The 16,601-nt window shown below is 42.9% G+C and overlaps 1 protein-coding gene across 3 annotated transcripts in view; it reads right to left on the bottom strand.

Moving 5' to 3' along the window:
* PRELID2 (PRELI domain containing 2) overlaps positions 1-11,169 on the bottom strand; it is a 69,353-nt gene extending 58,184 nt beyond the window's left edge. The window contains exon 1 of one of the 3 annotated variants that reach the window (XM_053666450.1): positions 10,985-11,169. In XM_053666450.1, coding sequence (XP_053522425.1) covers positions 10,985-11,059 — 75 coding nt within the window. In that variant the 5' untranslated portion in view covers positions 11,060-11,169. The other 2 variants (XM_037163343.2, XM_037163344.2) reach the window with 2 other exon arrangements.
* Between the last annotated feature and the right edge of the window lie 5,432 nt (positions 11,170-16,601).

The raw sequence follows: 16,601 nt of genomic DNA, 5'->3' as shown, positions 1-16,601 counted from the left end.
AGGACTATAATGATGGCAGTACCCTCGTATTCTACACCAGGTCCTCAATAAAGAGCTCATTTATTGACCAAATTGCCCTGAGAGACAACTTGGATATAAGGCTGCTGAAAGTTTCCATTTCTGTCCCACGCAGTTTATATGCATCATTTCAGTTTAATTCTCAAAAGTATTCCATGAGCTATATGCTGTTTTTTCCTTTTCACATGTGAGAAATAAGGCTCAGATAAAGTAAATAATTGCTCAAAATCAGCCAGCTAATGAGTGCTGGGACTATAATTTACTCACAGACACTCTATGTTGCCTTCAAAGCCTGTCCATCCAGCCCACACTCAAACCACCCAGGTTACTCAGATCCAACCCCTTCCACTGCCCAGATGCAAAACGAGAGACTTAGAGAACAACAGGGACTTCCTCAAAGCCACTGGACAGAGTGGCTGCTGACTCGGGCCTACCGAGTGCCCCTTGGGCTCCTTTCCACAGAGGTGTACTGCTTCATCATGAGATCAAATCTGGAAATTACAGGAAGTCATATCCAAGACCTCATAAGGTGCTAAGGGGAGGTGAGAGCAGCCAACTTGACCTGTCAGTTTTCTGAACCCCAGGAAATAGTATGCAAAACTCGGTGAGTCTCCCCAATCCTGCACAGCTGCACACACACAAGAGGTTGACTGACTGACTGACTGTTGAGGTTGACTGACTTCGATTTTCAGAGAAAGGAGTCTTTCACTTTCACACATTCTTAGAGACATGTGTGGCCCCCAAAGGACACTGGATTAGACCAGAGGCTCTATAAGAGCTGGAACATCATCTATTTAAGTCATTCCTGTATCTCTACTACCTAGCACAGTGTCTGGCACATGGCAGGCCCTCAATAAATATTTGCTGAATGAAGAAATGAGTTGGAAGATAAACCTCATTGACCTCAGGGATCAGTTTGGAAAATAAACCTTACTTCTTATTTGTGAAGACCAGTCTTAGTCCTCAGCAGCCTCACACCTCATCATGCCCCCTGCCACAAACTGTCACTCACACTTCCATCCTGGCAACTGCAGTCTTGACAACCAATAAAAAACATGGCTTTTAAAATATGTATTCATTTGTTCATTTTTACCCCAGAAAGAAATTGCTCAAAACTATGACTGCTTTCTCCAAGTTTAGACTTCAGTGTCTCTTGAAGTTCAGGTCCATTATGGACAGTCAGGTTTAGCTATTCTGTTCCTTGGCAAGGGGCCTCACTTATAAGCATGAGGGATGAAAAACTGCACCCCCCATGAAGCAAAAGTAGTACTTCCTCATAGAAAAGATGACAGTTTGGTGATTACCAGAGGGAAAGGTAGGACAGGAGGAGGGAGAGGAGGGTATGGGGGGATAAACGGTGATGAGAGGAGACTTCACTTGAGATGGTGAATACATACTACAATATATAGATGATGTATCATAGAATCCTACCCCCGAAACCTATATGATTTTATTAACCATGTCACCCCAATAAATTCAATTTAAAAAATTTTTTAAATATTTAAAATTCACAAAGATGCCCTGAATTGTGTACATGTGTGTATGTTGTGTGTGAACTAGAACTTTCACAGTAAGGTAAAATAAGAGTACTTCCTTTACTATAGTCCTAGTTCACCCATTTTACACTTATCAACACATCCTGACTGAATACTGTAAACACAATGTTAAGTGGTTGAAAGAGGACTAAACTTTGAAAGAAGGTAGGCTTGTAATCACCAGGAAAGGACAGTGATCAAAGTTTTCAGTTATCACTTTGTTATCTGTCAAATTCCCAAAGAGTATAGTTAACTCAGAAACTCACACTTTTACATGATTTTTATATTTATTTATTAAGTCTAACAGTATCAGTTTAAGTAACAGTAAAAACTCCTTATTTTTCATTTAATTTTTTCAGTAACTACCACGCGAGGCACTGTTCCAGGCACCAAGAATATACTACTAAAACAAAGTTGTAGCCACTTAAAAAGCGTACGCATTAGTTTGGGAAGTGTCATATATATTTGTTCCCAGAACTAATATAATCAGGAGAAAATAAATCACACTAAGGGATAATACAGGGATGAGAAACTGCAAGAGAGACCACCCATTGGACAATGCTTAGAAATAAAAAATAAAATAAAATGAAAGTTTTATTAACCAAACACAAGAGACGCTGAACAATTCACTCTAATAAAGTCATCTGCAAGATTCAAGTCATTTTCCTCTGCAACTGCTTTTGGAGTTGGACGGACATGAGCCGCAAGTTTCCGCAGGAGAATGGGAAAAGGAATTAGAGGTTTGTTTACAACAGCAAAATGCTATACATAAAAGGAGTATGTTTGAAGTTTTTAAAATTTAAGGATTTATTATGCTGAGGCTCCCCCTACCTGACATTCCTGGAAATGATGTGACATCATCTTAGGGTACCTTGAATATTCATGATTTAATTCACAAAAACTGAAGTCAGATAATCGGGAGTGAAGGAAAGCGGCTCAGAGACAGTCACCACCAGTGATGCCAATTGGCGGAGGCAGGAAGCAGGTGACCGGGTTTTCCTGGACGCCTTTCCAAAAAGTGTGACAGTGGAATGGATCCAGCTGTGTCAGGAGCAGCCACCTTCTTGAGCATCTACTGTGCCCGTGCAGGGTGCCGCATTAGAGGCTGCCATATGTATTATCTCATTGAGCCCTCTCCAAAATGAGCAAGCTTAATAGCCAGTGTTGAGATAAGGGGTCTTTGTGTTAAAAACATGATGGCAACGATTGCGGTTCCATTCCCAGTCAGGGCACATGCCTAGGTTGCAGGCCAGTTCCCAGCAGGGGACTCATGAGAGGCAACCATACATTGATATTTCTCTCCTTCTCTCCTTCCCTTCCTCTCTAAAGATAAATAAATAAAATATTAAAAATAAATAAATAAATAAAAATAAAAACATGATGGCATAAAGCCTGCATGCAAGCCAGGTCAGGCTGGGATTTTCCAGTCCCCACTCCGCACTAGAAACTCTCATGAATATGACCCAGATACCTTCCAAAACCCCTGACCACCCTTGGACTTGGCTCAATGGATCACAAACTGCACTGGCATAAGAATTACTGCACGGCGCTGTGTACACTCTCCATGCAGCCATATTTTCTGGGTGACTCAAGGGATTTTTTAATGTAAATGTGCCTATATTTTGAACTTATAATTTTTACTTTCTTCACAGAATGCATAAACTAACTCCTTTCCCCAAGATATCAATCTATTGCAAATAATCACTGTACATTGTATGTATTTAATATTCTAACAAGAGTAAAATGTAGACTCACCTACATTGTTGTATACCTTACTTTTATTTATTTTTTACATATTAAAAGGTAAGAGGCCAAAATCTTGCAAAATACTTGGTAAAAAAATAAATAAATAAACATGAAAACAAACACATCACTGTGAAAAGCAAGGGGCCAAGAAATTGTGTCCATCTGATTCCAGGAATAACATTGCATATATTTGTGGGAGGAGCTTCACGAAGACACAGTATTTACCCTTCTTATTTACAGGAGAAAACATATATATAAGTCTACTCTTAAGACAGTAAGGAGTTAGTAAAACATCAACTTTCCTAAAAGCTCAGAAGTCACAGCCTGCCTTTTACAATACACTCCCCACTTCCACCCTCCCCTCTGAAAAAAAAAAAGAGAACCAATGACCTCAAAGGGAGTCATTGTTTACCAGCTTCCAAATGGCAGGATCCAAGAAAGCACAAGGAAGCAGTTGAGCTGACAGATCTGTATGATTAGTCCTGCAAAGATGATTAAAGTACGTCTGGTATATTAACACAACTGTTTCATAAGCGCTAAGGGAATCTTTGCTACCCAGACTGCTTCCAAACATGTACATGCAAAGGTGGAGCGGCTGACAACAGAATTAATGTTTAGCTGCAAAAAGAAATCACCATGGGCTATACCAAATTCCCTTTAGGAGCTAGCTACATGCATCTATCTCAGAGGAGAAGCAAAGTTTATTTTATACCAATATCAAAGGGGTCAATGATTAATCAAAATTTCGATGATAAAAGACTGTGTTTAAGTTAATAGATACTTTAAATGGCTGTACATTGGCCTTTTGGGACAGCAGGATGATGAAGTAGAAAGAACAAAGGACTAGGAGCCAAGACATGCAGACGGAGATGCTGCCATCTGTGAAGCTGGGGTGGTGGACCACCATATGAGCCTCCAAGGCCCTCTGGCTAGGCAGTTATCATGCTGAACAAAGGCCAACCAGCAGCACATCACCCTCATTCATTCAAAAATGTCCTAATACCCTGGCTGATGTGGCTCAGTGGATTGAGTGCGGGCCTGCAAATCAAAGGGCCACCAGTTCGATTCCCAGTCAGGGCACATGCCTGGGTTGCAGGCCAGGCCCCCAGCAGTGGGTATGCAAGAGGCAACCACATTGATGTTTCCCTTCCCCTCTCTAAAAATAAGAAAAAATAAAATCTTTTTTAAAATATTCTGAAAAAAATAAAATTAAAAAATGTTCTTATAATTGGAAATGACATAATGAAGTTCTTCGAAAGGAATAGCTTATAATTGTGGCACAAAGGAAAACCCTCTTATCTCAATATTACATACATAAACCCAATAAATTAAAGATACAATCAAAGTCTCCAAAATAACTGACCAATACTCTCCCAAAGTACCACCGTCCAGAAAGACAAAAAAAGACTAAAGAATTCTCCCTTGTCGGAGGAGACTAAGACATGGCAACTATTCAATACATGCGATACGGGATCCTGGATTAGGTCCTACCCTGGAACAACAATGTTGGTGGACAACTGCCAAATTCTGAATAAGCTCTACAGATTGGCTAACACTGCAACAATGTTACTTCCATGGGTTTAAAAATTGTACAGTGGTTTGAGGAAGCTGGATAAAGAATACACTGGAAATCTTTGTTGTTTTTATAATATTTTACAAGTCAAATTACTTCTGAATTAAAGGTTAAGAAATAAAAGGCTCTAAGTGTTGAAACAGAATGAATTTTAGAATCCAAGAGACCTCTGTCTGCAGCCCAACTGTGGGAGTCTTGGGCAAATTAATTTAATCCCACTCTGCCTTAGTTCCTTCATCTGTAAAATTAGACAAAAATACTGACCTCGGAGAGTTGACATAGGAATTAAAGGAAAGAGTTTTATGTAAAGTGTAACACCTGGCACCATGCAGGTCCTCATTAAACAGTAGCTGGTTTTGCTACTAAAGAATGAATCAACATTTTTGAAAATTTGGTTTCAAAGCTTCTATCTTTATCTTGCAATTTACCATTGTGTGGCATTAAACACACTACTGGCATCCATCTTCGATCCAAATATATTTCAATGATGAGTTAAAAATTATTGGGAGATATTTCTTATTGCCCTAGACAAGACAAACCTCACACTCACAATTTAGCAATTCAGATTTTGTATAAGACACAACAGGTCCCCCTGACACACCCCTCCCCACTAGCATTGGGGAAAGCTCCACTCAGAGTACTAGATAGAAGGCTTACTTTTTTTAAAAAGCATCAGGTTTTAAGTATTCTAAAACTTGTCACAGATTTGTAAGTAACATACAAACTTTGCCTCACACTATACATCAGTGTTATGTCCCCGAGAAAGCACTTATCATAAAAAAGGACTGTATCTCCCTCTGTCCCCCTTGACAGAGAGCTCTTTGAGGCCGGGGCCTTATTTTATCTAGCTTCTCTCACCTTCTGGGGCACACACTGAGGAATGTCTATTAGTAGGCATATAATTAATGTTTACCAGTACTTGAATAGTTAAAAATCTCCTGTCTTTTATGCACTGATTAAGCTACAACTTCCATAAGTTACCAACTATACTTTTATGTTATTTAAATGACATTTTACAAATAAGTCATAATTCAAATATGCAATTTATTCATGCTCACTCCATCCTTTATTACTCCAAGTTCGTAACCATTTCTGCAGACTACTTCTTGGCATTTTATTTTTAGGTTCATGAAATAGATGTAACAAATTATTAGTAGTAGTACTAACACAATTTTTAACAAGAACTTTTAAAGCACCTACTGTGTGCCGCCATTAAGCTACATTTATGCAACTATGTGCATTATCCAATTTGTTTCCCCCGACTGCATACAATAGTTATTCTGCTTCTTATTTTGCAAACTGAGGCATAGAAAAATGAACCGGCATGCCTAAACTCACAGTGCTGGAAGGACTCCACACCCCCATTGGCTGTCAGAGCCCACACTCTCCTGCCTGCACAGCTCTCCTCTCTGCACCACTACACTGTCTTCCCTGCCGTACGTACCTAATCTTCTTCTAGAAGAAGTGAGGACAGAAAGGTAAAAGGGAAGAAACACTATTACAGTGTGCGTCAAAAGATAAACAATCATTAGGTTAAACTGGGCTTATCAAGTGTCAAATCATTTATTTTGGAAATGTGGGTCCAGCCCAAATATTTCAGCTCTGCAGGGACAGACAGTTCAGTGTCAGATCTGCAAGTGGGGAGAGATAGGATCAGAAATGGAAACATTATTAATTACCCAATCAGCTTTCCACTCTAAATGGAAATAGCCATTCGTAAATCCCCTTTATGATTTTAAGGGCAAACACTCTAACCATTTTGTTCAGCACATCAGACTCTTGGTAGAATACATAAAACCCGAGGCCACAGTGATGAAGCAAAGAAATTATTTTAATCTGTCCATTTTATTACAGTCCACAAAGGACATGATACTGAATGCCACACTGACTTGGTCTGAAATTACATACGGCTAAATCCCAGAAGAGTGTACTTCATTCATTCATTCAATAAGGATTTGCTGAGTACCTACTATGTTCCAGGATCTCTTTGGGAACTTGGGATACATCAGGAACAAATGACAAAATCCCAGCCTATGAAGCTTACACTCTATTCACAATGACACTTTTGCCTATAGCATTAAATAAATAAACAAACACACAAATGTACAGTAAGAAAAACTATAACTTCTCTGGCCTCATTTGAGAATAAACAAGAATATCCAGTCAACACAATGGCTCTGAGTCCTTTTTAATGACTTGAAATTTCAGGTATGAAGTCTTTGAATCCAGGTCAGGAAAGGCAAGCCCATTAAACAGACCCACGTGGGCTTCCAGAGCCGAGTGAGCTTCTAGACGGCTCAGTTCATCTCTGCAACTTTGTGCTCACTTTGTCATAAAAAGAAAGAAAACAGTATACACTGTCGAGTGCAGTGACACTAAATACAGTTCATGGAAAGCACGGTTGAGCATTTGAGGAACGAACCATTTTGGGCTGTGCAGCATCTACTATGAAGAGTTCACTGGGAACCACGACACACATTTCATGAACAAAGAATGCTGTGGAGTTTGTTGCGGAGGTGCCACTTTGCTTTGAAAATGTGCAGCTAATATTTTGCCTGTGGTACCCATCAGGCAGGTGTAAGAAGTGCAAATATTTCTCAGGTTTTAAAAATAGTAGTATATTATAACTTGGAAGGCAAGTCCTAACATACCAAAAGCCCCAGATCAGTAGACTCCATTTAAAATAGAACCTCCTCTGTGCTGAAGAGGCTTCAAACGTACCACTGTGCAAAATCAGGCTAAATGCTTCCCAAAGATCCTCATATGGCTGGCCCTTCTGCCGAGCGCTCATAAAGACTAAAAAAAAAAAAAAGTATATTTTGCCAAAAAGATCATTCTTACTACTTCGGGCTTATAAAAAGCTTATGATTGTCAAACTGTTCCACATTTGATCTTCCCAGCACTCCTGGGAGATCGGTGGGGCCCATGGCATTCACAGGAGAGAAGTTAAGACAGCGGGGTTGTTGCCTTACACAGTTGTGTATTTTGCTCAGTGCACAAGGGCTCCTTTGGGCCCGGGGCTGCAGCCGCCCAGAGGAAGGAGTGTTTGTTCTAATTTGCAGAAACAGGCCCATTTGCTCTCCTCCAGCCCTGCTTACTGTGAGCTCATGGAAGAGAAGTTCTAGATGATGCCTCTTTCTAATTTGCACAAGGGCACTGCAGGGGCTGGTGAAAACTGTTTCCCAAGGCCACCCAAAAACTGCTTTACATGGGGACAGCACAATGGCTGGAATTCAGGTCTACTGACTTCCGGTGCATGACCTTCAATAATGTAAGTGAAAAATTCTCCCTGTCATTGGATTTTCTGATGTTTCAGAAAGATACTCACAGCCTCTCATAGCTCATAGCAGATCTGTGAAGTCTGCTTCTGAGTAAAAAACCAGAAATGTGGTGTCATCCACAGCATTAACACTGTGCCATCACTAGGCCTTTTCTGCAAATGTTCTTCTTCCCTTTCCCTACACCCTTACCTTCCAAAACGTCCTCCTCAGTCTTCCTGTACCATGAGCCAAGGACGTGGCTGAGTATTCTATAATAACTCTTCCAGATCCTAACTGAATGGAGCTCTATAGGTGACCTCAGCTTACAACATATGGCACACAAAAACCTCCCAGCTGAGCCCAGTCAACCACAGAATCACGAGAATTAAAATTTATCATTGGTTTAAGCCACTAAATTACAAGGTGATTTGTTACGCTGCTACAGATAACCAAAACACTATGTTTCTCACCCTATTATAGAGCAAAGCTATACCCTTCTATCATACACAAAAAGTCCACCCAGGTGAATGAACCCCGAGAGAAGACTGTGGCCAAAAAGAAACTGAAATTGGATACAGAGGATAGCAGAGTTGATTCTGAAATATTTTACTCCCTCAATACAATTGGTTCTCTGTATTCAACCTACTATGGATTAAAAATAGTCAAAAAAAAAATCCCAGAAAGTTCCAATAAGCACAACTTGAATTTGCCACACACTGAACAATATGCTGAATCCACACAAATGAAGTGATGTGTATGCACACACCCTTCTGTGGCTATATGCAAATATATTTTATATGCAAATACAACAGCATTTTTTATAAGGGACTTGAGCATCCGTAGATTCTGGTATGGAAGTGGGGGTGGTCTTGAAACCAATCCCCCGGGGATACCAGGACTTCAGGAGACCTCCCTGCTATATTCAGTCACAGCACCATAAACTTTCCCTGCACAAATACACATCATGAATTAAAATTGTGTTCATTGTTTATTAATGTCACTCTCATCCATGAGAGACCATCAGCTCCAAGAGAAGAGAGCCCAGCACACAGAAGAAAGTATTTCTAAACTCTTGTGGAATGAGCAGGGGGCAGGGAGGGGCGGCAGGGAGTATTGTGCCCAGGATCTTGACATGTGCCCAGGATCTTGACACATGCCAAGCACTTTAAATGACAGCCTCAAATTGAGCTACATGCTTCTGCAAGAGTGAGTCCTGCCCTGAAGAAGCTAGCATTTAAAGAGGGTAAAAAACATATGCACAAGTAACTGTCCAACACTGTGGAAGGTGGTTGGTAAGGCCCAAAATGCCCCTTCAGTTCTGCCAAGGCAGAGATCACCTCTTGATGGGCACAATCTACAAAGGCTTTCCAACGAGCGGTGGCATTAGAGAATCCACCCCCTAAGGGCCAGTCCTAACAACAAATGGGTGTTGGCTGCTTATCTTTGAGCCCAGAAGCCTGGCCTAAGGCAAGGACTACACCAGATCCCTAATTCATGCTTTATTCATTTATTCATTCCTCATTCACCAGACCTTTTTATTGAGCACCTAGCAGGTGCTAGGCACTCTTCTCGATACTAGAGGTCAATGAACAATAACAAGCTGGCCTTCCCTCCAAGCAGGCCTCCATGGTAGTATCCCATTTACCAGCATCCTACTCGGTCCTTTGTGATCCAAGCCCCTAACTTTGTCATCTCCACTAATAAAAGTCAGGTCTTATCACAAAAAAACCCACTTTCTTCCCCCAGCAATCCCCCTTAGTTTTGCTTCTGAGTAGCATATGGAGCACACTGCTTGGTGGCTGCTACTTAACGCAAATTTTTGAAATAAGCTGAAGGGAAACCTAAAAGATCTCTGGTACAACACTCAGCTTAGAAGCAGATACTGAGGCCTGCAGAGAAAATGACCTTTGACCAAGGTCATCAAATGAACTAATTAAAGGCAAAGCCAGACTAGAGTCCAGGGGCCCCATATCCCGGGCCTGGGTGCCTTTGGTTTTTCAAAGTTTCCATTCTCCTATCCCCAGGGGCCAAAGTCCCAGGAAGAGCCTTTGGAAAAGAGAGGGCCACGGAGGGCTCTGGCGAGGGTGCTCAGTTATAGTAGTAGACACAACAATAACATTTGGAGGCCTTACTAAGCATCAGTCACTGTCATAATCATTTTGCATGACTTACCTCAGGCGAGTCCTCACAGCCAACCCTTCGAATTTATACTATGATTTTCCCCACTTCACAGATTACAAAACTAAGGCTCAGGGAGCTAAGCGAGCTGCCCAAAGTCCCACAGCCCTTCAATAAAAGAGCAAGTGGGGAGGCGATAGAAAGAATACAGAGTAAACGAAGAGGATGGCTGCAATGGCCTCCACTAGCTTTTAAGGGGGCACCAATGTACCAGAAAGATCGACAAGTCAACAGGGCCCCAGAACCTGGGTTTCCTGTAACTCTCCCCATAAGCCTTCACTTCAGCCAGAGGGGGGAGCCTTCGAGAAAACTGCACCTCCGCCCTCGCCCAGCTCATCCAGGAGATGAAAGCTCAACTGGAGCAGATGGGGAACGCGGGCTTTCGAGGGTGGAGGGGAAAAGGAACGGAAAGGGAACAAGAGGCGACAACAGGAGGGAAAGGAAGGGGGACAAGAGTGGAGAGGGACAAGGGGGGACTACTAGAGGGAGAGGGGACAAGAGGGAAGAAGAGAGGACAAGAGGGGACTAAAAGGGTGGGAGAGGTGGAGACAGAGGAGACAAGAGGAGGAGAGAGGGGGCAGCAACGGGAAGCCGGCGTCCTGAGCACAGACAGCTGGCCGGGCGCAGACGGCGCGGGAGAACGCGAGCCCAGGCCGGACGAGTGGAGTGGCTACCTTTCTGAGGAAGCTGGCGACGACCTGCTCGAAGGGGTACTTGTACACCTGGTGCACGTCCACAGTGACCCCCATGCCCGCGCACTGCAGCCCCACGCACCCGCCACGCCTCCACAAGCGCAGGGGACCCGAGCTCCGCCCTGGCCGCAGGCGTCCACACCGGAACGGCCAAGGGGGCGTGGGGTTTTCCCTCCTTTTTCAAACTCTCGAAACTTTATTGTCCCCCCCGGAGAAACAGACAAGCGGTCTTGTCCCCGCCCTCTTCCGCCAAAGTCCGGGTGGGCTGCCGGGAGCTGGAGGCGCGCTTAGAACACGCAGGCTGTCAGGCGTCTTCGCCGGGCGGCGCCGGCTGCCAGCTGAGGGCCTACGGACCGAAGTTTCTGCGCCGGGAGCTGCCACGCCTTGCGCTCAGTCTTGGACTTTGGGACTTGTGCTTTTGTATCATCACCTGGCTGGAGTAATGCTGTAAACCTTAAACTGCTATTGACGACCCTGAAAAAGTAACAAATACGGTATCCACTCACTTCCAAGTTTAGGAATTGTCAACATAACTCTCCTCCGTGTTATGTACGGTGTGACACAAGCCAACAACTGCGTTACTCACAGGACCCAGGCAGCTAGGTCTCAGTCACAGTAAAAAGTTGCCTATGTCGCCTAGTAAGTGTCCAGGAAGTGAACTGGGACTTAGTGTAGCTGGCTCCAAAAATTCCTATGCTTTCTAAAGACTCAACACAACGGAGCAAGAAACAAAGGGGTACAAAAAGCATTTTGAGTATTCTTCACTCGGACAATGCAGATTTTACAAGAAGGAGAAAGTGAATGCATTCATTCGTATCACTTACCAAACACCTATTATGCACCAAGCACTGGAAGGCACCGGATGCACCGGAATATAAAACAGTAGGATGGGTAAGCCTAGTAACCTAACAGCCAACTAACAGAACAGGAAAATAAACAGAATAATGGAGTAAAGTCACAGAGGGTAGGTAGGGCATGCTGTTAGCTGGAGTGAATAGGAAAGGTCTGTGAGGTGGTGGCTTTTACATTTATAATTTTATAATCTCACTTGCCCCTGACTCACATGGGTCACTCTGGTCTGGAAAAGACCTAGCCTTGGATAAATCCAGCTGTCCAGTCACACACTGCTGGCCCAAGCCACTGAATTAGATTGCAGGAAAATATGTACCCACTGTGATCAGGCTTCCTTTGAATTCTCAACCACTAACCTCAATGGGCTTTTTAATAGTGCTGGACAAAAACACCACATTTCTGTAATCCACTTACCGTCCCACCATCCTCCCACCTTCCACCACCACCACCTCCCTTCCCAGCTTTCTTTTTCACTTGGTAGGCATGAAACCTCTCTCTACCACATCTCATCATCTACCCACCTGTCCAAATGCCCCACCTTCTCTCCTATTCTTCTAGATGAACTGTCAGCATTTAACTGAAAGCCAGTCTCTCCACTTGCTCATTCAATCCCGCAATAGGCTGGCAAATGGTTAACCAACAGCTCTCGGGCCCTGATTTCCAATGCTTGCAATTTCCATGGTGTAAATACTCCCACTGTGGCCAGTTTCAAACCATCAACTCGATGCCACTAACCGTGGCACTGAGAAGACAAGTGCACGAGGGCGCCATTGTGTGGCGTTTCCATCACCGACCTGCAGTAGACAGAACTACAAGAACATGGACCATGGTAAAGGCAGTAACATAATTAGGAAGGGGTGATTTTTTATCACCTTTTGCCCTTTAAAATATAGTTTATCCATGCCCTGGCTGGTGTGGCTCAGTGGATTGAGCTCTGGCCTGTGAACAAAAGGGCCACTGGTCCAATTCCCAGTCAGGGCACATGCCTGGGTTGCAGGCCAGGTCCCCAGTGGGGGCTGTGCAAGAGGCAACCACGAATTGATGGTTCTATCCCTCTCCCTCTCTCTCTCTCCCTACCTTTCTGTCTAAAAATAAATAAATAAAGTCTTTTAAAAAATAAAATTAAAATATAGTTTATCTAACTGTAAATTTGTGAAATTTAGTAAGAGCTATACTTAATAACCAGCTGACTGGGTTCAGAACACAGTACCCCAAAATACAGTATCTTGGCATATGGGACATTTTAAGCTGAAGGAGCTTGAGAAAACAGCAGAAACTGAAAGTGCCCTCTGACCTTCCCTGCTCTTCTGCCTGAAGCCTGTCATAATACCTGTCTGTGAGAAGCGCCTGCCCTAGACCCAGGGAAAAGGAGCACACTTAACTCCAGGGTGGAGGGTTCCCAGGAAGAATCTGAACAAACAGGACTTGCTAAGTTTCCCCCAGTTTACAACACTGCCCTCCCACTCTGTTCTATCACAGTGCCACATGACTCCACTTCATCAAACCCAGTCAGCAAATACTTAGGTTTTACCATTTCTACAGGACTTCTTTCTTGACAAAAGCTCCCTATCACATAAAACTTATGGCAAGCGAATATTCATTCATGCTTTATTCCTCTTTATATGGCTTTATCAGTTTAATTTTCAGACCCAGCCAGGGACCCTCAGAGGGTCAAGAAAAATGTTTTTCCCCTGTACACAGCAACATAGCATCACTAAAAGTTCCTTGCCCTCTTTCTTACCCAAGGACATCTCTCTAGTCATATCTCCCCCTCATTCTTACATCATCAGTTTTGTCTCTACAGGATCGTTCCAAACACTACACAAGCATGCCATGATTTCTTCCACCTTAAAAACATCTACTCTTAACTCCCAGCTTCCTCAAGCTCTAAGCCAGATCTCTGCTCCATTTTGCACCTCGAGAAAGTTGCATGTGATCTCTTGAACCTATGAAGTTTGGGCCCCTGCCACTCCACTGAAACTACAGATGTCAAGGTCAATAATTACTAAATTGCTAAATCCAATACAGTCATATGCCACTTAATGATAGGGAGATGTTCTCAGAAATGTGTCTTTAAGCAATTTTGTTGTTGTGCAAACATCCTAGAGTTCACATGCACAAACCTAGATACTCGATTATATACCTAGGCTGTATGGCACAGACTAATTGCTCCTAGACCACAACTGGCACAGCGGGTTACCATGCAAGACAGCATGAGATTAAAATCAGGCACAAGAAAAAATGGTGCAATCAAGAGACATGGTAAACATGAGATGAAGGAGGCTGCTGCCATCATTACACTGTTTTATGAGACACTTATTTTATATAACTAGAAAGACTATACACTAAAAGAAGAACAAAAAGTATAGTCAGTACATGAACCAGTAACATAGTTGATTATTATCATTTTTCAAATATCACATTTATACCAGCATCATCACAAGCGTGTGGGTAATGTGTTGCACTAGAATTTTATTGATAGCTGAGATGTCAGTAGGCAATAAGAATTTTTCAACTCCATTATGATCTATGGGACAACCCCTGTAAATGCAGTCCATTGTTGGCAGAAACATTGTTAACGGGCACGTGGCTGTGGTTAATTCTTAATTGCCACCTTACTATACCTATGGGAAGTATTTCTTTGAGGACTAGAGTGGAGCTTTAGGAGTCAGAGCCATTATATGTTGAACAGGTATATAAAGCAATGCTACCATATCACCAACCCCTCCTCACAAGAAAAAGAAATGTTTCCTCCTTGGGGACTGCCCGGCTCGTATAAGAGAGACACTTTTCTTGCTGGAGTTTAAGGTGCCTGTCCCTGGTTTTACTACTGGAGACTGAGTGTGAAACAGAAGCCCCCTACCAAGCTGGGCCCTGTGTCCTGCTCCACTATGGCCACCAATTTCTTCCAGAATGTGTCCTTGGGTAGCTTCTCATCAGCTCCTAATTAACTGGCCACAAAATGCCAAGGTGGTGTCCTGAAAGTTTAAAGCACCTGTTGGCTCTACTTGGTCTGGTTGGCTGAATGACCTGTGTAAGAACCAATGCCACCACTCACTCCAAAGTCATTAGGGCACTCAAGGTACTAAGGTAACCAGGCTTGTCTCCGTGTCCAAATTTCCCCTTTTTATATGATCATACTGGATTGAGTGAGACCTACCCAAGTGATCTCATCTGTTTATAGGCAGAATTACGCCCCCTCAAAATTCACATGTTCAAGTTCCTACCCCAGTACCTCAGAATGTGGCTATATTTTCAGAGATAGGGCCTTTAAAGAGATAATTAAGGTAAAATGAGGTCCTATGGGTGGGCTCTCATCCAACTGGGCAGTGTCCTTCAGAGAAGAGGAGATTAGGGCACAAGTGGACAGAAGGAAGCCCATGTGAAGATAGAGGACAGCCATCTGCAAGCCAATGAGGGAGGCCTCAGAAGAAACAGTGACCTTTTCTTCCCTTTTTTTAGCATTGGGAGATGTAGTGTATATGATTTTATATTCCTTCATTATGTTCTGTAACAAATCGAGAACATTATGTTCAAAAATATTATTTTAATGATATTACTTATATACCATGATATAAATAAATCATAATTTTTAGTTATTTTTGTATTTTTTAGTTTTATAACTATTGCTGTCATGAAAATCCTTGTGGGTAAATTTATTTTTTATTTTTTTAATTTATTTATTTGTCTTTAGAGGGGAAGGGAAGGAGAGAGGGAGAGAAACATCAATGTATGGTTGCCCTTCGCGCTTCCCCTGCTGGGAACTGGCCTGCAGGGAACCAGCCTGCAACCCAAGCATGTGCCCTGACTGGGAATCGAACCGCGATTGTCTGGTTCGCAGGCCCAAGCTCAATCCAGTGAGCTACACCAGCCACGGCCCTTGTGGGTAAATTTTTGTGAGCCTGTTTTATTGCTATCTATGTATTTTTTTATTGAACTTATGGGGGTGACATTGGTTAATACATTCTATAAGTTCCAAGTGTACAATTCTATAATACACTATCTGTATGTTGTGTTGTGTGTTCACCATACGAAGTCAAGTCTCCTTTTGAGGCAGGAGACAGCACAGGAAGAACTCTGAGACTGCACTGCTGTCTAGCATCCTGGTTGCCAGGAAACGCCTTTTATCACTTAGGTAAAATGAATAGTAAACTGAGGCAGGGAGGAGGAGGGAGACGTGTCTCACCCGTTAATTCAGCAGCCCTGAGCCTCATCCGATAACACTGCTAGGTGTTCCAACATCACAAGAAACACTATGTTAGCATGGAAGAAAGGAAGTCCTTGAAATTCTGTGTAGTGTTTCCACTGTCTGGGGAAGAAAGCGCTGATACTGTGCTTTGGTCCCAAACCTGGAATTCGGGAGAGGGTCCACCGTGCCCTAAGAAGGAACCCATAAAACAACTCGGTTAATTGTCTACCTCTTATTGATACAGGGTGCAGCCGGGGGGTCCAAAAAAAGATTTGGAATGGTGTCCAGAATTCAAAGTGTATAAGAATATTGGAGAGACATATAAGATGTCCTCACACCTCCCCCCAGGGGGAAGAAACGAATGGAGCAGGGCCATTGAGAGCTGTTTTGCATAGCAATAGTTTTGCAGCTAACCTCTGGAATGGTTATTTAACATATCTATAACCTTTAACTGGTTTCATAGATATGTTGAATAGCTGTGGCCAAGTTTGGAGCCAGGGAGAAGGCAGAAGGGCTGGGACTCAGGAGGATGAGACTAGGAGCTGCACTCCTGAGTGA

Source organism: Artibeus jamaicensis, unplaced genomic scaffold, assembly GCF_021234435.1.
Source record: "Artibeus jamaicensis isolate MK-2021 breed Jamaican fruit bat unplaced genomic scaffold, CSHL_Jam_final contig_456, whole genome shotgun sequence".
NCBI lineage: Eukaryota > Metazoa > Chordata > Mammalia > Chiroptera > Phyllostomidae > Artibeus > Artibeus jamaicensis.
This window is presented reverse-complemented; position numbering and strand designations above follow the sequence as displayed.